Source organism: Danio rerio, chromosome 2 (assembly GCF_052040795.2).
Source record: "Danio rerio strain M-AB ecotype USA chromosome 2, GRCz13ab, whole genome shotgun sequence".
NCBI lineage: Eukaryota > Metazoa > Chordata > Actinopteri > Cypriniformes > Danionidae > Danio > Danio rerio.
In genome coordinates, this window is record NC_141022.1 from 3,039,795 (window position 1) to 3,062,082 (window position 22,288).

Genomic DNA, 22,288 nt, shown 5'->3' on the forward strand with positions numbered 1-22,288 from the left:
GGATTTGTGTATTTACGAATCGTGTTTTGAACTTATGAATTGGATTTGTGTATTTTTTAATCATAATTTGATTTTACTAATTGGATTTCCATATTTTTGAATCGTGTGAACTTACAAACTGGATTTGGGTATTTACAAATCGTGTTTTGAACTTATGAAATGGATTTGTGTATTTACGAATCATTTGTTAAATTTACAAATTAGACGTGTATTTTTGAATCGTGTTTTGAATTTAAGAACTGGATTTTATAAATGTAAATTGTATTGTGGATGTGTATATTTCATTTTGTAAATGTATTATTTTTGAGACTGATCTGGATCCATAACTGTTGTTATTGGCTAGGCTTTAATTTTTGTTTACAGTTTTAAATCGGTTTCTTCAATAATGACTAGTGTGATCCCTGTTTAGATTAAATGTTATTTAGACTCACATGGGATTGTGTCGTTATAATACTCATGTTTCACTCCAGTGGCCAAGTGGAGTCTGCAGAACAAAGCTGTGCGAATATGTTGAAGATCTTCCGTCTTGGAAAGAATGCGAAGATTGAAACAGCAGTATGTGATAGTATACTGGAAGATGCTGCGTATTGTTGACTAAAGATGGCCTACAAGACCGACTTTCCATCTAATGCAGCTAAAAGGATAACGCTCGATAATTGCATCAGTGAGGACACACATACAGTATACGTTCTTGCGCTTTTAGAACTGCCTGACATTTCACACTCTCACAAGGCTGCTTGTCCTTCTGTGATGGACAAATATGTCAATATACAGATCCTGTTAAGCAACGTGTTGTGACAAACATCTCTACAGCACCTCCTTGACCCAGGAAAATATGAGATTGAACTATCTTGCTCGATCCAGCATTTCAACAAGAGCGAAGAGCGAGGGCTGTTTCTAGCTCCATCTATCAGTCTGCGTCTGCAAGATGCTGCAAGTCAGGGATGAAATAGTTTTATGACAGTTTTCATTCATAAAACTTCAACTTTTATCACAGAACTTAGACATTTTACCAATGTCTGAACCACTGTGCCCTCATAGTGGGCTACGGCTTACGTTTTTAAATCATGCACTTTCTGAGGCGAGCTTTCCAAGACCTTCCCTATAGGCCTGTCTTTAGCTTTATGGCCATCCTTATGTATGAAGGTAGGCCTTTTCCCTCTTGAGCTGATCGGAGTGCACATTCTCGACCATTTGGTGGTACTGGCTCATTCACAGAGCATGATGAACAACCACAAAGGTATGATCATCAACAACCTCCAGGGTTTGGGTCTTCCGATCAATATGCTAAAGAAAATGGCTCCAGCATACTCATGGACATGCATCTCAATTCTCTTACTGGAGCATTCTCGGTGCCTGCTTGTCACTAAAATAAGGAAAACCCTCTCTTTGAAGTGTTTTTAAAGAACGCTTGAGCTGAAACTGCACATTGGACAGTGTGTCAGCTGTCCACTTCAGCTGTGGCTAAAAGCTCATGTACCACTTTGGAACATGAGTCTAGTGTAGGGGTGTCCAAACTCAGTCCTGGAGGGCCAGTGTCCTGCAGATTTCGGCTCCGAATTGCTCCAACACAAGGATGTTTCTAGAAAGCCGAGTATAAGCTTGATTAGCTTGCGCAGCTCTGTCTGGTTGGGGTTGGAACTAAACTTTCCAGGGCCGAGTTTGTGCACCCCTGGTTTAGTGTGTGTTCTTGTAACTCTTGAATAAACTAAATGCTGTCGCTCCCAAGGAAAACAGATATTTACAGATGCATTAGGCTGGGGAACTCTTAACAATCGCCTCTTTCACACGTACAGACCTTCAGAAAGAGATCCTGTTGGGCGGCGCGGTGGCAAAGTGGGTGGTTTTGATACCTCACAGCAAGAAGGTCTCTGGTTTGAGCCTCAGCTGGGTCAGTTGGTATTTCTGTGTGGAGTTTGCATGTTCTCCCCGTGTTGGCGTGGGTTTCCCCCGCAAGCGCAAAGACATGCGCTGTACAATAGGTGGACTGGGTAAGCTAAATCGTCCGTGTTAATGAGAGTGTATGGATGTTTCCCAGTGATGGGTTGCAGCTAAAAGAGCATGCGCTGTGTAAAACATATGCTGGAACAGTTGGCGGTTCATTCCAAAGGGACTTTTTGAAGTCCCCCCCCCCCCCCCCCCCCCCACAATCGTCAACATAAAAGTCGCACACTGCTCACACTTGTACTCTTGCTGCTTTATAACTGTGGTGGGCGTGGTTCCGTCTCACACTGAATGCAGTCGACCAATCACAACAAACTGTTATCGGACCAATCACTGCAGATTAGCATCACACTCAGGGCCCGTTTTCACTAGTGTGTTGTAGTTTTAAAACGGCGTTTTAGATAAAAAACGATCCGCGACCACACTAGCGTTTCACCAAGCGTCTCTGAACATAACTCCGTCCACACTACGCCTCCAAAAATGTATATCACGTGACCATTCGCGCACTCTGGGCATGCGCATTGTAGTATAAACAGAAAGCATGTGACTCGCTCGGCATTTGATGATTGTTAGTCAACAAACGCCGGTTGAACGATGAACGCGATGGCAAAGAAAGCAAGAGAGGTATTTTTGTGGACAGACGACGAGGTCGAGTTGTTACTAAACGTAACAAATGAATAACTGCACAATGGCGCCTAAAACAGACAATAGTGCAAACAACGCTCCCATTTCTGTGTCCATGTTGTTGTTTACAGTACTTCCGGTAGCGTTAAAGCCATGTGTTATAGTCATGTGATAGAGGCTTGACGAATAAGGGAAGGATACGCAATGAAACAAAAGCACCAATCAGGTAGTGAATCTCAGCAGCCCCGCCTCCGTTTTCAGATGTCTCCGTTATTCCTCATCCACACTGAGACTGAGCAGCAGCGTTTCAGAATGAAAACAGCCTCTCCAGCGTTTCCAAAAGGCTCTGTTTTCGGCCAGAAAACTCCGGCGTAATGTGGACGGATGGCGTAACCATAGCAAAACATATGCGTTTTCAAACTAAAACGCAATATTGTTACAAGGTATTCGGCGGGCCGAAAAAGGCTGGCCGTAGGCGCCGAGAAAGCCCCGCTTTGGCCCGATTAGGCCCCGGAAGTGACAGTGGAAACGCGACTGGCCCTGGCTCGCTCACTTTAGGTGCGATAGTGGAAACACAGCTATTGGCTAATGCTGCTATGCCAATTGCCATAACTTCAGAAACACCCTCTGTCAAGCGTTGAAGCTGAAGCGGTGTAATAGGCGTAACAATTTTAATCCCTGTTTTGGAACAACTGAATATTATAAGACAATAAAAGTGTTTTTCGACATTGCATGTATATCAGCCTGTTGCTCGAGACCAACAAAAACCAAAACATGACCTTCTGTCCGCTTGTTAAGTGGTGACGTGTTTGTGACGCATGTATACTGTTTCCGGGTCCAAGCCGCCATTCATTTGAGTGGAGAAATCAATCGTTTATGATCACGTTTTATTCCTATCACACATTGAAGTTAATTTTACATAAAGTCATAGTGTAGAAAACAATCTATGGGCTTGCTGCATAACAAATACCAAAAATTTTACAATTTATAAAAAAAGAATCACTTTCTGGATATTAGGCACGGACATATATACTGCGATTGTGATTTTCGAAAGCATTAAATCGCTTTGTAAACGTTTATTATCACCATTTCATGAGTCTCCCCATTCAGTTGAATAGAGCGCTTGGACTCGGAAGCCTCTTCGCGTGACGTCACACTTAACAAGCGGATAATGCACACTAAGGGCTCTTTAATATGCAATCATTGCCTACTGTGTTTTATGAATGAGTGCCTGAAGTATGAATTGGTAGACCTGTAAACACAAGCCGAGGGATAGCAAAAATAATCAGCTGTCATGTGACTTGTGATCTAATATTTTATTTATTGAGCATTGCCTAGTGCTGTCCATCTTCCTACAGTACAGTAAGCGAAGACAGTCAGTTGAGCAACAAGAGCACTTCTAAATTCTCACTCGAGTCCTCTTGTGTCCAAAGTTTGTCCTCTTATGGTACATCGGCAAGGCCATTCTGTGACGAGTCTATTCTGTGTGTTTGAATTGAGAAACAGCCAGTGCCGCTGAAGCAGTCATGTATTGTTGGCACAGAAAGAAAGTCAAGAAAGAAAAACACTTGTGGGGAACACAAAGCATCCCGACTGTACACTGTGGAGTGATGTGTATTTCCTGCTGAAAGTCTTCATGGTGTCTTTTTAGATGATTATTATTTTGAATAAATGCACAATGACTATTTGAGAATTTGTAAATCGAGAAAGCCTTCTCTACAAGATATCTTAGAGACGTATGCGTGTAGTCTGGGTAAGTTTATTCATCAATATTTATAATAATCACAACCAAGAAAACAACATTAGCATTATTAATAAGATTTGTACAACGGCAATGTGATGAATCAAAATGTGATTACGCATCACTAAACCAGTCATAAGTGTAAACTGAGATTTCTACATCACATGAAAGCTGAAAAGTACACGTTTCATTGATGTACATTAGGAAAGATTGGACTTTAAGGATGCTAAATGCTAAGAAAAAGTCACCTATGAAGTTGACTAAGTGCTTAGCAATGCAGATTATTAAGTTTTGATATATGTATCATATAAAAGTAACAAAACATGGATCATATTATTTACTTAATATTCTTATGACATTTGGTATAAAATAGAAATCATCCATTTTGACTCACACAATAGATTTTTGGCTATTACCTTGGTTATTGTCACAGCCATATCACCCTGCAGCCCAAGAGCGGTTACTCACTGAAGCTAAGCAGGGCTGAGCCTGGTTAGTACCTGGATGGGAGACCACTAGGGAACACTAGGTTGCTGTTGGAAGTGGTGTTAGTGAGGCCAGCAGGGGGCGCTCAACCTAATGAGTCCTAATGCCCCAGTAAAAGTGAAGGGGACACTACACTGTCAGTGGGCGCCGTCTTTCGGATGAGACGTTAAACCGAGGTCCTGACTCTCTGTGGTCATTAAAAATCCCATGGCACTTCTCGTGAAAGAGCAGGGGTGTAACCCCGGTGTCCTGGCCAAAGTCCCTCTATCGGCCCATTCGATCATGACCTCCCAATCATCCCCTCTCCACCGAACTGGCTCTATCACTGTCCCTCCACTCCACCTGTAGCTGGTGTGTGGTGAGCGCACTGGCGCCGTTGTCCTGTGGCAGCCGTCGCATCATCCAAGTGGATGCTGCACACTGGTGGTGGTGTGAAGAGACCCCCCCTCATGATTGTGAAGCGCTTTGGGTGTAAGGCCATACACAATAAATGCGCTATATAAATACACATTACATTTACATTACATTACATTACCAAAACACTACATAGCTGTACCTGTTCAGAAAAATAAATAAATAAATAAATAAATAAATAAAATTAATAATTGTTGTTAAATTATTATTATTATAATTATTATAATTATTATTATTATTATTGTTATATTGTTTAACAAACATCCCCAACAGCACATAAGTGTTAAGATTCCCGATGCCGTCCTTAATAGCGCTTTGTTTTCTGAAGCTCATGTTTAAAACATCATGCACTACATACATTCACTTAAACACCATTCACCTTTGTTGTTTGCCTGTAATACACACAAAGTGAGAAAGCCAAAGATTAGTGCTCTGCTCTCCCCTGATGCTCTCTTTACTGAAGTTTGAGCTTTTATAAGCTTAATTTAGTTCAGAACTTTGCTGCTTGTGTTTTTTTTTCTAGAAGTCAATCTGTTGAGCACATTTCTTCAGTAGTTGCACTGGCTTTTGGTGAAATATAATATTGATTTTCAATTCTGTTTCTTAAATGCAAGGCTTTTACGACCTCACTCCTCCATTCAGTACCTTCAGTATTCACTTCTACCAACTTTATCATTTCTGCTTAAACATTATTGAGCATTTGAGATGTATTTCAACAACAACAATAAGAAACTTTCCACTAGTAGTCTAGTTTTACTTCAGGTTACCTTTAGTGGACATTTGTTACACACGTCTTGTCTGGAAAGAGTGGAGGATTGAACTAATTAGTTGCCAAACAACACCTGAAGGAAAGCAAGGCAGGAAACAGCAAGATGAGAGGCAGGAAACAGTGAACTAGACTACAAACGAGAATGCACTTTAGAATAAAAGACATTGCAATTAAAGGTGTGAACTGAAAACATGAACCATAAACAAAAACTGAAGCCCACTTGACAGTCGGCGGTTCCGAGAGTTTTTTAACACACTGCTGCAGGGCTCGTAAAAAATGCTCTCTGATCACTTGTGTATTTGCAAGTGTTTGATCCCCGAAATTATGCGACACTGATGTAACGTTCTCTATATCTGAAGCTCAGCCTGGGTTTCTTTTGCTCTTTGAGGACAAGAAACTACTCAGGGGTTTTCTGTGGAGCCAGATCAGTCTCAAAATTAATACATTTATAAAATATTACTCGTACATCCACAATACAATTCAAATGTACAAAATCCAGTACATAAATTCAAAACATGTTTCAAAAATACACAAATCCAACTTTGAAATTTAATATATGATTCGTAAATACACAAATCCAATTTGTAAATTCAAAACACGATTCGTAAACACACAAATTTAATTCGTAACTAAGAACACAAATCGTAAATACACAAATCCAATTCGTAAGTTCAAAACATGATTCGTAAACACACAAATTTAATTCGTAATTAAGAACACAAATCGTAAATACACAAATCCAATTTGTAAGTTCAAAACAGGATTCGTAAACACACAAATTTAATTCTTAATTAAGAACACAATTCATAAATACACAAATCCAATTTGTAAGTTCAAAACATGATTCGTAAATACACAAATCAAATTCGTTAATTCAAAACACAATTCGTAAATACATAAATCTAATTCGTAAATTTAAAACGTGATTCAAAAATACGCAAATCCAACTCGCAAGTTCAAAACACAATTTGTAAGTCAACAAATCCAATTTGTTAATTCAAAACACGATTCATAAATGCACAAACTCAATTTGTTAATTCAAAACATGACTCAAAAATACAAAAATCTAATTCGTAAATTCAAAATATGATTCGTAAACACACAAATTCAATTCGTAATTAAGAACACAATTCATAGAATAGACAAATCCAATTCATAAGTTCAAAACACGATTCGCAAACACAACTTCTATTCGTAATTAAGAACACAATTCGTGAATACACAAATCCAATTTATAAATTCAAAACACAATTTGTAAATACACAAATCCATTTCGTAAATTCAAAACATGATTCATAAATACACAAATCCAATTCATAAATTCAAAAACATGATTGAAAAATCCAACTCGGTAGTTCAAAACACAATTCGTAAGCGCACAAATTAAATTAGTAAATTCAATTTATGATTCGTAAATACACAAATTCAATTCGTAAATTCAAAACACGATTCATAAACACATAAATCCACTTCACAAATTCAAAACATGATTCGTAAATCAAATAAATAAATGTAATTTAATAAATGCATTTTTGAGACTGCGTTTTCGAGACTGATCTGACTCCATAGTGTGTTTCCTGCTCGATTTCAGTGTGAAATACCAGCAGGAAATGTCTTGCGTGCCCTTGAACAACTGTCTCTGTTCATCAAACCGTTCTCCAAATCTGACATTCATGCGAGCCAAGCAATCTATCTAAATAAAGGCATCACTCACTGCATTAGACAGTCAAAACTGACGTGAGAAATTTGCTTGTGTGGGCCTACAGTATGGCATCTCATTTTCTAAAAGGGTTTTCGTTTCAGCAATGCATTTTGATTAAAGACATCACATATACTGCTCAGGGATTTTCTTTGTAAAGGAACCCAAAGATTTCAGTTATGTGCTTAAATTCATCTTATAAAGTTGATTACTTCTACTTTTATTTCCCTTCATCTTCAGCTAATAGATCTTTTTTACATTTCCAGTGTTTCTCAAAAGTCATCATTGTTGGGTAAACTTAAAGAGAAGTCAGTCACTAAATAAAGGGACTAAAATAAAATAATAATCGGAAAAAATAAATTATTTATGGGCGGCACGGTGGCTCAGTGGTTAGCACTGTCACCTCTCAGCAAGAAGGTCGCTGGTTTGAGTCCTGGCCGGATGAGTTCTGTGTGGAGTTTGCATGTTCTCCCTGTGTTAGTGTAAGTTGGCGCTTGGTGCTCTGGTTTCCCCCACAATCCAAACACATGCACTATAGGGGAATTGATGAACTAAATTGGCTGTAGTGTATGAGTGCGTAAGGCAAGGCAAGGCAAGTTTATTTATATAGCACATTTCATACACAGTAGCAATTCAAAGTGCTTTACATATGCAGGAATAAAAAAAGACAAGTTTAGGAACATAAAATGCAGACAATAAAAATGATTAAAAACAGATAAAAACAAATTAAAATGAGTTAAAATAGGTTATAAGAATGAACAATGAAAAAGAAAATGAAAAACAATAGTGGAATCTGTCGGACGCAGCACAGCGAGGGGCGTAGTGGCTGAAGGCGGATTTACCCTGCTTGTATGTGAATTTGAGTGTGTATGGGTGTTTCTCAGTCCTGGGTTGTGGCTGGAAGGGCATCCAATGCATAAAACATATTCAAGAGTTCACACTTAGCTGATGATTGATTATAAGCAAGTTTGGCATGCTGTCCCGGGAGAGAGCCCTGAGCTCGAAGGTTCTTGAGCCCTGGGCTCCCTCCCGTTTGGAGGAAGAGAGGGGAGCCTCGAGCTCAGGTAGATCTCGACAACTCCCCTTTTTATAATAGCTAAAGATTAAGATTGAAGGCTATTAAAAGATATGCTGCATTATCAGATTACCTGTATTGAAATTTAGATTTAACGATTAACTTGTTGTGCATGTTTTTGGAATGTGGGAGGAAACCGGAGAACCCGGGGAAAACCCACACAAGCACGGGAAGAACATGCAAACTACACACAGAAACGACCACCGGCCTGTTAAGGAACTAGTACCGGTGACGTTCTTGCTGTGAGGCGACAGTGCTAGTCACTGAGCCACCGTGCTGCCCTATGGAGGGAAAGGTGAAAAGGTAGGGGTGGAAGGGGGGATTCTTCAAATCGAAGATGACTGTAGTGAGAAAACCCTGGCTCTTTATAGTGGTTAGGAATGGCCTGATTGGTGGATCAAGCATGCTAATGCAGAACCAGCCGTGTTCAATCAAAATCACGTGCTCCTCTCGAAATTAGTTTATGAATAAACTTCACTGCTGGAATAGTTGGTGGTTCATTTCACTGTGTCAACTCCTGATAAATGAGGGACTAAGCTGAAGAAAAAGTATTAACTGAATTAAACAATTAATAAGTATTCATTATGTCATGGAAAATCTGCCTTGCGGCTGTTAAAAGAAACATCTGCAGATGCGCTATCACCGACAAAAAGGCATTCAAGTGAATTATTATTATCTACAAAAATATATTTTTTATAAAACGTGCGCATTTTCTTTTTTTTTAAGGAGGCATATTTAACTGCATGAACTTTAATTCAAGATGATTTCTTGAATTCATTACTATTTTTATTATAATTATAGCAGTTGCATGATTTTTTGGATCCAGTCTGTTGAAAGAATTTTAATAATTTGGCTTAGTCCCTTTATTAATCTGGGGTCGCCACAGCGGAATGAATTGCCAACTTTTCCAGCACACGTTTACAGCTGGGAGTGTATGAAAACAGCCATATAATCTCATCCACACACATACACTATAGACATTTAAGCTTTCCAACTCATCTATAGTGCATGTATTTGGACTTGTGGGGGAAACGCCACTCGCCAAATGCCAACTCGAACAAGCGACCTTCTTTCTGTGAGGCCACAGCACTACCAACTACGCCACCGCGCCGCTCAAAACTATTCATTCATTTTCTTGTCGGCTTATTCCCTTTATTAATCACAGCGGAATGAACCGCCAACTTATCCAGCAAGTTTTTACGCATCTCTGGGAAACATCCACACACACACACACATTCACACACACAATCATACACTACAGACAATTTAGCCAACCCAATTCACCTGTACCGCATCTCTTTGGACTGTGGGGGAAACTGGAGCACCCGGAGGAAACCCACGCGAAGGCAGGGAGAACATGCAAACTCCACACAGAAACCCCAACTGAGCCGAGGCTCGAACCAGCGACCCAGCGACCTTCTTGCTGTAAGCCGACAGCACTACCTACTGCACCACTGCTTCGCCCCACTCCAAACTAAATATATGAAAACTAAATAGAAATGTGTTCACAAAATAAAAACTAAACTAAAATTAACAAAACCATCAATGAAATGAACAGCACATTTAAAATAGTATTGTCTAATTTAAAACACAAAATCCATCCAGAAATGTGTGATTAAGCTGACAAAATTGCAAGATAATTGCTAAATAGATTTTTTTTAAAAAGGTGTGAATTTTCCTTTTTTTCCCTATCTTCTTAACATGTGTCGGTTCAGAGAGATATTCTGTATGTCTTTTAAATAAAACTGAAGCAAACATTATGGAATGTGAGAGTTCCTAATGGATATTTAAGGCTTATGTTTGAGGCTGGATGTGGTGTGCTGATATTGATCGCACAGACTGGCACAAACAATTACTGCTTGTCTATTTCTGAACCTTCAAGGAATCCTGCACTGATTCTCTGTTTCAATAAAGGTTTAAATGTTGGTGCATGTTTGAGCTTTAGGGAAAGAGACAAGCATGTTCCCAATAAACATAGAGTCATTTTATGTTTTTTTTTAAATATTATCATATACAATTAATATGTTGTTGTTGTTTTTTTTGGAAATATTTTTTTAAGTTCTTTTATTAATTTACTCACCCTTAACATCCCAAGACTTGCATTTTCAATGGGCAATACGGGTCTCAGGATATTGTAATGACATGAGGGTGAGTAATTATTAACAGTTTTCATTTTTGGGTGAACTAACATTCATCATGTCAGATTAGCAGGATAACTGTCTAGAATCACCGCCTGTACTCGCTGAGAATGAGGAGCTAAATTTTACCGTCAGAACTGTCCCAAATTTGTGCAAACCACTGCCACCTGCAAAGACGAGCAGAACTGAGACACGCACTTATAGCCTCGTCCTAAGTGACTAATAGCCCCGCCCTAAATGACTGATAACCCCGCCATAAATGACTGATAACCCCACCCTAAAAGATGAATAACCCCGCCCTAAATGACTGATAACCCCGCCATAAATGACTGATAACCCCACCCTAAAAGATGAATAGCCCCGCCCTAAATGACTGATAACCCCGCCATAAATGACTGATGACCCCACTCTAAAAGATGAATAGCCCCGCCCTAAATGACTGATAACCCCGCCATAAATGACTGATGACCCCACCCTAAAAGATGAATAGCCCCGCCCTATATGACTGATAACCCCGCCATAAATGACTGATAACCCCACCCTAAAAGATGAATAGCCCCGCCCTAAATGACTGATAACCCCGCCATAAATGACTGATAACCCCACCCTAAAAGATGAATAGCCCCGCCCTAAATGACTGATAACCTCGCCATAAATGACTGATAACCACACCCTAAAAGATGAATAGCCCCGCCCTAAATGACTGATAACCCCGCCATAAATGACTGATAACCCCACCCTAAAAGATGAATAGCCCCGCCCTAAATGACTGATAACCCCGCCATAAATGACTGATAACCCCACCCTAAAAGATGAATAGCCCCGCCCTAAATGACTGATAACCTCGCCATTAATGACTGATAACCCCACCCTAAAAGATGAATAGCCCCGTCCTAAATGACTGATAACCCCGCCATAAATGACTGATAACCCCACCCTAAAAGATGAATAGCCCCGCCCTAAATGACTGATAACCTCGCCATAAATGATTGATAACCCCACCCTAAAAGATGAATAGCCCCGCCCTAAATGACTGATAACCTCGCCATAAATGACTGATAACCCCACCCTAAAAGATGAATAGCCCCGCCCTAAATGACTGATAACCTCGCCATAAATGACTGATAACCCCACCCTAAAAGATGAATAGCCCCGCCCTAAATGACTGATAACCTCGCCATAAATGACTGATAACCCCACCCTAAAAGATGAATAGCCCCGTCCTAAATGACTGATAACCTCGCCATAAATGACTGATAACCACACCCTAAAAGATGAATAGCCCCGCCCTAAATGACTGAAAACCCCGCCATAAATGACTGATAACCCCACCCTAAAAGATGAATAGCCCCGCCCTAAATGACTGATAACCCCGCCATAAATGACTGATAACCCCACCCTAAAAGATGAATAGCCCCGCCCTAAATGACTGATAACCCCGCCATTAATGACTGATAACCCCACCCTAAAAGATGAATAGCCCCGTCCTAAATGACTGATAACCCCGCCATAAATGACTGATAACCCCACCCTAAAAGATGAATAGCCCCGCCCTAAATGACTGATAACCTCGCCATAAATGATTGATAACCCCACCCTAAAAGATGAATAGCCCCGCCCTAAATGACTGATAACCTCGCCATAAATGACTGATAACCCCACCCTAAAAGATGAATAGCCCCGCCCTAAATGACTGATAACCTCGCCATAAATGACTGATAACCCCACCCTAAAAGATGAATAGCCCCGCCCTAAATGACTGATAACCTCGCCATAAATGACTGATAACCCCCCCCTAAAAGATGAATAGCCCCGCCCTAAATGACTGATAACCTCGCCATAAATGACTGATAACCCCACCCTAAAAGATGAATAGCCCCGCCCTAAATGACTGATAACCTCGCCATAAATGACTGATAACCCCACCCTAAAAGATGAATAGCCCCGCCCTAAATGACTAATAGTCCTGCCCTAAAAGACTGATAGCTTGGTGCTAAAGGTACACATTTGAACTTAAAGGGTCCATATTGGTACCTCAAACGTGTATATTAGTAGCTAAACATTTTAAGAGGAACACTTTCTTTTAAGGTACTAATATGTATCATTGATGTATTAATATGGAATTTTTAGGTACAAATTTGTACCTTTTGAAAACGTACCACCCCACAGCTTGCGTATATTTATTTTTGAGAGTGTAAAGGACTGATAGTCCCGCCCTAAATTACTGATAGCTCTGCCCTAAGTGATTGATCACTTCACCCTAAAATACAGATAGCCCTGCAATAAATTACTGAAAACCCCACCATAAAAGATGGATAGCCCTGCAATAAATTACTGATAGCCCCGCCCTAAAGGACAGAAAGCCCCACCCTACAAGATGGATAACTCCAACCTACATGGCTGACAGCTCCACCCATAAATTACAGATAGCCCTGCTTTAAATGACTGATAGCCCCGCCCAAAAAGAAATGATGGCCCCGCCCTAAAGAACTGATAGCCCTGCAGTAAACTATTGATAATCCCGCCCTAAATGACTGATAGCCCTGCAATAAATGACTGATAGCTCCGCCCATAATAACTGATAGCCCTCTATAGCCTTTCATAACAAGCACTACTATTTACAAACAAAAATGAGAAGAGTGAATTTTGATTTTCACCTCACCAGTAGCTTTTTTTACTGACCATCTTGAAATAAACGAATAAATAAAATAAAAATAAACAGATCCATCATAATAATTGGGGCTTTACATACATAGGATTGTCAGAGGGGGGAAATTGGGCTCAAAATAGGCACAATTATCTTGCAGTGTGAGCCCGGCGTAAGACAACACTACAGGAGGGAGAAGAGCTGATTCTTCCTCAAAGTGGCAGATCACGTATTACAACACCTGCACAACACATATCACAACAACTCAAGGCTACGCTCAGGCTATGAAAATAACATATGTATTTTTTTAAAAGCCCTAACTCCTTATATGCGATTGAATTTCCTTACTTGAAGGAATATCATACATATCACAAGGCATTTTGCCAAAAAAAGACAGGTAAGCAAATTTAGGGTTTTTTGGGGCTAGAGATGGGTTACACATAGCCAGACTAGATTGGGTCTATACTTAACTAAAACTATGTCTATTACAGGAACCTCATAAACGTTATTGACTTTTCTTACATGATGGAGTATCATACATATCATAAACTTTATTTAGCAAAAAAACAACAAATTTAAGGTTATTCGGGTTAAAATTGGGTTACATGTAGCCGGACTAGATCCGGTCACCTAGCCGGTGAAATGATGGCTATTGCTTGCTGGGAACTGCACTCTAAAAATATATTGTTTTTTCATAAGTGCTATTTTTACACAGTAATTGCAAACATTTAATTAAGACTTGATTTGAGCCAAAATTATTTAACACGTTTCAGTTTTTTGTTAAAAAAATATTGTGTATCATACAATCGATTTGTTCTGGGACAACATGAAAGAGGCGAGGCCGTGGCGCAGTAGGTAGTGCTGTCGCCTCACAGCAAGAAGGTCGCTGGTTCAAGCCTCTGCTCAGTTGGCGTTTCTGTGTGGAGTTTGCATGTTCTCCCTGCCTTCGTGTGGTTTTCCTCCGGGTGCTCCGGTTTCCCCCACAGTCCAAAGACATGCGGTACAGGTGAATTGGGTAGGCTAAATTGTCCGTAGTGTATGAGTGTGTGTGTGAATGTGTGTGTGGATGTTTCCCAGAGATGGGTTGCGGCTGGATAAGTTGGCGGTTCATTCCGCTGTGGCGACCCCAGATTAATAAAGGGACTAAGCCGACAAGAAAATGAATGAATGAATGAACAACATGAAATAATTAGTTAACATTACTTTTTAAAAATGTAAGCGGATTGAACATAAACAATTAAGTTGTCCCAAAAAAAAAAACGTAAGAATTGTGTCTTTTCAGCATAATGTATATAAGTAGTTTGAACAAACGTCATTTATTTCAGTGTAATAATAGCATTGATCATATTAATTCCATAGATGCACTTCAACGTTAACGGGAAGTCCTCAAAAATCCTATCTTCAGTGGGAAATATCTCCTCAGCGGCCGCTTTGATCCTTGACATTCCATTATGACATCACCATCATTCTGTCAATGGAACGCGCGCGCTCAGAACAATCCCGAGATTAGCTGGAGCGGCGCTGTGAGGGCGCATTTGTCATCAGCCAAGACGAAAACTGTGTCAAGTTGCCAGGGAGGAAGACTCATCCCTCATTTTTTTCTACCTTCTTTAAAACCATCCCTCATTTGCGCTCGAACTAACGCGTTTAAACCATGGACGCGTCCCTGTTTCAGTTCTTCCTTGAGGAATTCGGCGACCTCAACTGTACTCTCCTGGACGCTTTTCAGGACACTTTATACGAGAATTCGTCTTTTGCGTCGATGAGCGTCGATGGTGGGGGATTACATTCTGTGTTTATGTTTCACTCAGCTCTTTTAATGCACATTAATCAGCACCGGTTGTGTTCTCCTCTAAGGTGTCTATTGTAACGCCACCACGGATGAAATCGGAACTTGCTGGCCAAGGAGCAACTCCGGGCGAATCATTGAGCGACCGTGTCCGGAGTATATTAACGGCGTCAAATACAACACCACAAGTAAGTGGCTGCCTTTAGCTTTCTGTTCCTCTGTGGGGAGAGAGAGAGTTATGTGCAGTATTGAGGTAAAGTTGGTTTATATTTGCACATTTCTTCTTAATAATATCATTTCAGAAAAGTATTGTGAGCAAATTCTGAATAGGGAAATCATTTAGCAGCCAATGACTGTCAACGTACAACATTGTTTACAGTCCAATAAATGATGCTAATGTTGTTTTGAAGTCATACTTATGCGATTTCAGACCGAATATTCATGGTAAACAATATAGGGAGTATGTCACAAGTTGTCCCAGAACAACTGTGCGAATAAAAAAAACAACTTTACCTCAATCAATTACTGCACTCTTCTGTACTGTTTAGTGGTCAGGTTAAGAGTTTAAATACATTAAAAGGTAAAAAGGCTAAGTAAGCCTGCTGATTTCATATATATTTTATTTATAATGTAAACTCCTGGTTTGAAACTGGTGATTTGGTGGCATCTGTGCCAAAACAGACCTGAACTTATTACAAAATATATTGGTTTTAATGGTTAAAATTGAATGGTTTGTTGTTTGGTCAAATTTAAATCGATGGTTTGATGTTTTAATGGTGTTTGTAGTTGAACGAATGTGCAAATCTTAAAACTTTACCTCAATCGCGCATTACTGTTCCGTACTGTATGTTTGGTGTTCAGGTTAACAGTTTAAATACTTTTTAAAAAGTGTACAGCAAAGTAATCCTGCTGATTTCAGCAACACAGAAAAAAAAAATAATATATATATATATATATATATATATATATATATATATATATATATATATATATATATATATATATATATATATATATATATAAAATTGTATTGGTTTTAATATAAACTGCCGACTTAAAACTGGTCATTTGGTGGCATCTGTGCCAAACAGATGTAAACTCATTACAAAATATATGGGTTTTGATGGATAAAATTTAATGGTTTAATGGTTTCTTGATTTAAATGGATGGTTTGAAACTGGTGATTTGGTGGCATCTGTGCCAAAACAGATGTGAACTCTTCGCAAAATACATGGGTTTTGATGGATAAAATTGGATAGTTTTGCTGCTTGATTTAAATGGATGGTTTGATGTATTAATGGTGTTTGTAGTTGAAGGAGTGTGCAAATATAAAACCAAATTTACCTCAATTGTGCATTACTGTACTGTAGCTAGCTATTGTAGGTTTGTTGGTCAGGTTAAGAGTTTATATACATTTTAAAAAGGCTCAGCTAAGTAATCCTGCTGATTTCAGCAATACAAATACTACTGTATACTATAAAATTGTATTGGTTTTAATGTAAACTACTGGTTTGAAACTTTTTTGGTGGCATCTGTGCCAAAACCGACTCATTACAAAATATATTGGTTTTGATAGATAAAATTAGATGGTTAAATGGTTGATGGTTTGTTGTTTTAATGGTGTTTGTAGTAGAAAGCATCAGGTTTCTATCTTTTTTTTCAGGGTAAATACACTGTATACATAAATGTAAATACATACACTGCTTTTTTTTTCTTACTTAAGAGTTTTTGTCTTTTTTTTTAGTCCAAATATTTAATAAACAAATATTAAATCAAATACATTTTCTAGTATAATTGTAAAAAAAATGATAAATAAAAGTAAACAAATACATTGTTTTGTTCTCAGTAATGTTAAGTAAAAATATGGTGTGTTTTTCCATGGGATAAGTAAAATAAACCTATTTCAGAATAAAAACAAGATTATTTTGTATGTTTTAAGGTTAAATTATCTTAAATACAACTTAATATTTGTGACAACAAGACAATAATTTTACATTTGTTGAGAAAAAGCTTCATAATTTACTTTTTTGAGATATCTGGACTAAAAACCAAACATTTTTTTAGCAATGCAGATATTGTATAATCTCTATCAACAACATACCAAGTCATTTTAAAATAGCTCTGACATTTTACACTCAATTCCAATTCATGCGATCTTGATTTGTATGATTGATATAACGATGATACCAATTTGGACTATTGTTCTGCATTTGTGCTTCTGTGGGCAATGTTATCTGCCCTGCCACATGTTCTTTGCTTTAATGTGTGAAATGAAGCAGGACTGTGAGCCTGTGAAGTTCTTAGCACACACACACACAAACGCCCGCACACACACGCTCATGCATGCTCATGCACGATGCAATGCCTCCATGCTGACCTTCAGTGATGCAAGGATATGGTCTATTTTAATATTTTAATAAAGTAATGTGTCTAAAAATACCATGACCTGTCAACTTATCTTGGGTTAAATGGAAAATTTGACTCTTGCTTTTGTTTAGAGCGGTCTTCATAAATATGCAAAACATATACAGTTGTTTTGAGTATATATTAGCTGTAAATACACGTGGAAAACTCTGCTGATAATTGGGAATAATGAATATTATGTATTATAATGTGATGCTAGACAGTAGTATGATTGAACACAGCAAGAAGGTCGCTGGTTGAGTCCCGGCTAGGCCAGTTGGCATTTCTGTGTAGAGTTTGCATGTTCTCCCCGGGTTTCCTCCTGGTGTTTCCCCCACAGCCCAAACACATGCACTGTAGGTGAATTGAATTAACTAAATTGGATGTAGTGTATGGGTGAGTGTGTGAATTTGAGAGTGCATGGGTGTTTACCTGTGCTGGATTGTTACTGGAAGGGCATCCCCTGTGTAAAACATATGCTGGAATAGTTGGCGGTTCATTCCGCTGTGGGGACTCCTAATAAATAAGGGATTAAGCCATCCATATAAAATGATCAATGCGTTGCCACTTATACCAGGGGGCAAATATCACACCCAAGCCATTGATAATTTCTGACATTGTTGTGTTGAATGATTATGTTATTATAAGGCTCATTATTATATAATCAATAAGAGCCTATTTATATCATGAAGCATTTGTGTTGCACTGTTGCTCAATAGACGCATTGCATTTGTTATGGTGTAGCTTAAATTATCTGTCATATAGTATAGACTGTATACATAGTGTTTGTCTTAAAAATGTAACTCTTAAAGGGATAGTTCACCGCAAAAAAAAGACAGTTCTGTCGAAACTAGTTTATAAATAAACTTTACTTAATTGCTGCTCATCAACTAATTAACACAGCACAAAATAATATAAAAAACAAACAATAGTAAATTTCTCTCTTTGTGCTTAAAAATAAGTGAGTGTTTTTGACATTTAAACAGAAATAATTTTACACTGTAAATAAATGACAGAACAACAAATAAATAAAAATAAGAATAAATAATAATAATTAAAAAAAAAACAGTATTTGTCAATTGCCGGTGCTCCCAACTTCAAAAATTTAGGAGCACCAGAAAAAATTTAGGAGCACTCACGCTCCTAGCGGCGAGCAAGCGGCGCTTCTGGTGTGCGACCTGCTTTAGTCATAGTTAATCTAGTGTGCGTGGTTATTAGGGTGCTTTCACATCTGTAGTTCACTTCATTTGGTCGGGACCAAGGGAAATAAATGATACATTGTTGCATTTTCTGCCGTCTTTAGGTCGTTTTCACACCACACTGCTGGCTTTGGTCCGAACCAGTTGACACGAACCAAAATGCAGTCATGTGACAAAATCCACATCTCTCATTGGCCAGATGTTGTTGAACATATTTTCTAAACTGCTTATTGATTGGTCAGAATTCACGTGTGAGAAAATGCCAATGAACTCCCGCAAGTAAACCAAACTGGCAGACACAAAATGTCGTTTTTACTCTGGAGGGATGACTGCGCTGACTGATTGTATGCCTGCTTTAGACAAACTATACATCTCGAGAATGAAGGGCAGCAGCAGCTGGAAAACTGTTTTAATGCATCGCTCGTCACTTCAGGAGGAGGCGTGAATTAATTTAGCTAAACTGCGACATGGTCAGCTTGCAGAAATAATAACAACGATCCATCAGGTAATGTTTTCCCTCTCTCTCTCTCTCTCTCTGTTGGTAAAGCGCTGTCAACTAATATTTTTTCTCCATATCCCATAATGCACAGCGCATCGGCCTACGGCAGCTGGATTAGTCCAAAAGGCGCAGTACTTTCTGCGGTTGGGTCTGATTTAGTTCAGATCATATTCTCACCACAAACGAACCGCTCCAGGGTTCATTTGAAAGCGTACCAAGACCACCTTTTCAAGCAGGTCTCGGTACGCTTATTTGCTCCGCTTTTGGTGCGCACTCGAGTACGATTGCTGCATTCTCACCTGCCCAAACGAACCGCACCAAAAGGGAAAACAAACTAATAAATAAATAAGGCAGGTGTGAAAGCACCCTTAGTCTCAGTGACAAACTAGTGCACAGATTAGTTGCAACAGTTTTGTTCCGTACAGAAACACGGTGTTGGGAAGCCTTAACAATACTTAACCATGACGAATTAAAGCGCGGTTAATAGTGAAACCGGTTAATCTTTGCATTCCTAGTGTGTCAGCATAGTGGCAGATTCAAAAACAAGACTAACATCCTATGCTAATGAGGGAGAGATGGTTACTAGTGTACTACTAGCTTTTCCCCACTGATGACACATGCAAAGGGAGAATGTCAATCAAAGTGTTTCTGCAGACTGTTTATATCAAGTCTAATTATAAAAACAAATAATGAGTACATTTTTACTATTAGAAGCTGTTATATTCTACACAACTATGTTTCAAGAGTTCACACTTAGATAGTGCTTGACTATTTAAGCTAGTTTGGCATGCTGTCCCGGGAGAGAACCCTGAGCTCGGTGATAGATGAGCCCAAGGCTCCCGCCTGGTCAATAAGCATTAGGAGGGATATGAGATCAGGTAGTTCTCGATAGCTCCCAAAATAAATCACTATTGGCGCTAATTTGTAGGATGTGCTTGTGACTTTAACTTTGCATGGTTTTTGGGTGTGGGAGGAAACCGGAGCACCCGGAGAAAACCCACGCGTACACGGGGAGAACATGCAAACTCCGCACAGAGAGTATCGGTTGGCTCAGCTAGTGTTGAACCAATGACATCCTTGCTGTGAGGCAACAGTGCTAGCCACTGAGCCGCCGTGACGCCCAAACTGAGGAGGAGGGAGAAGGGAAGGATGGGGGGGGTTTCCAAAAACGAAGATGAGGAATGAAGTTTAGGCTGGATATTTATATTAAATTTAGAGTGATCTGATTGGCTAGTTCGTGATTAGTGATAAGGATCAGCTGTAGTCAATTCTATCACGTGCTCCTCTCGAAATTAGTTTGGGAAACTTCACTTAAACAGGGATTTTTGTGCAAAAGGTCCCCTCAAAATGTTCAATCAGTAATGATTTAAATAGTGTATTGTGTGTTTTTTTAAAGAGAACTGTGGATTTTCGAGGGAATGAAATAGCGAATTTTTAAGAGAATGAGAGTGTCTGTTATCTCCTGCGGTGGTTGGCAGTTATGAGCACAAATCGGTACTTATCTGCATCCCCCTGTGTGCGGGCACAGCATGCAACTTTGTTCAGCATATTGATGTGACTTTCGCATTAGAAGATAATACAGTGCCTAAACCTAAGCCTCTCATTGCTTAGCTCTGAATGCAATCTTTAAATAGTAATACGCATAATAGTGACCTGCTGATTCAATTGCAATTGTATACACTCTTTATTTTTTAATTCACAAATCTGACATCTCCTACACTGGCATAAATAATCCAATTTGCCACCTCGTTGGTGTACAGCTCTGTGCCATGAGCGGGCTTTTCTGCTCAAACATGCTTCTGGGGGTTATAATTAGGTTTGTTGTGCGTTTCATTGGCAAAGGTCAGCAGTGTTTGCGTGCTGCAGTTAATATTGTGCGAGGATCCTAGCCTCGCGGTTCACCCAATCCCAATTTATCCGCTGGCCTCTGTCCATCAGCCTTGGCCTCCTGACCGTCCCGTATCTTTTAATTGGCTCCATCACGCTGCCTCCTCTCCACCAATCAGATGTTCAGACGCGCTTTGGCAGCAGGTGGATGCTGCACCTCCGCTTTGAGTGCGGTTTATGCAAATGCAGCGTTCGTGTGTATTTTACCCCAATCGTGGCAGCAGTAATTTATCAAATGTGACCCTGCAGGTCCATCGACAAAAAAGGAATAGCTTACCAAAAAATAAAAATCCAGTTATCATTTACTCATCATTTTACTCATCACTTTTTTTCCTATATAGCATAAAGTAACTAATAAAGGTTTGTAACCACTTGTAAATAGTGCATAAGTATTTCAACTTTGGGTGAACTGTCCCTTTAAGTTGTGCTTATACAATAGCCTAAAAATCAGTGTATTAGTCAAAATTATTATTTCTTTTCTTTTATTTCTTTAATTTCTTTTGCCAAAAATTATTCTAATTATGTAAAAATGAATTTTTACAAGATGTACACTCTAAAAAACGCTGGGTTGGTTTTTTAACCCAAATGCTGGGTTGAGACTGCTGGGTAACAAAATTGGGTTGATTCAACCCAATTTGGGTTGAAAATCGATCTTTATCTATAACCCAGCAGTGCTGGGTTGGGAACGCGGACGTGAAAGAGAGCACGCACGTCACGTCAACATGCAGGGACATCAACGTGAGAAACCGCCATTTTCTTTGCGCTGTCTTTGAGGGGAAGCGAGTGAAATTCTGTGTGAGACGTAAGTTATTTAGTGTGTTTTTAACAATTTTCATAAGAAATAACACACTTAGTTTACTTAGTATAATATACACGCGCTTTTTTTTCTGTTTCTCCGCCTGATGGCCGACTTGTTGCTCCGCCTCACGCTGACCTGTGCTCGCCTTATGGCTGAACTGTTGCTCCGAGTCCGC

General features: G+C 39.3%; 3 protein-coding genes across 12 annotated transcripts in view; 2 read left to right on the forward strand and 1 right to left on the reverse strand.

The window, feature by feature from the left end:
- pth1r (parathyroid hormone 1 receptor) overlaps positions 1-6,053 on the reverse strand; it is a 217,854-nt gene extending 211,801 nt beyond the window's left edge. Inside the window, exon 1 of the mRNA XM_087238788.1 lies at positions 5,977-6,053. The gene's annotated coding sequence lies outside the window, so the exon portion shown is untranslated. The remainder of the gene's footprint in view (positions 1-5,976) is intronic.
- The window catches only part of eif2b5 (eukaryotic translation initiation factor 2B, subunit 5 epsilon), a 393,495-nt gene continuing 374,804 nt past the window's right edge, over positions 3,598-22,288 (forward strand). Inside the window, exon 1 of the mRNA XM_087239767.1 lies at positions 3,598-3,752. The gene's annotated coding sequence lies outside the window, so the exon portion shown is untranslated. The remainder of the gene's footprint in view (positions 3,753-22,288) is intronic.
- The window catches only part of crhr2 (corticotropin releasing hormone receptor 2), a 104,569-nt gene continuing 97,249 nt past the window's right edge, over positions 14,969-22,288 (forward strand). For 8 of the 10 annotated variants that reach the window (XR_015477499.1, XR_015477500.1, XR_015477502.1 and 5 more), the window contains exons 1-2: positions 15,040-15,312; positions 15,395-15,514. Coding sequence is in view for 4 of the 10 variants with exons in the window: in XM_087238730.1 (XP_087094856.1) it covers positions 15,192-15,312; positions 15,395-15,514 (241 nt within the window). In the remaining 6 variants the exon portion in view is untranslated. Of the gene's footprint in view, positions 15,313-15,394; positions 15,515-22,288 lie in introns of all 10 variants that reach the window. The other 2 variants (NM_001441943.1, NM_001441944.1) reach the window with 1 other exon arrangement.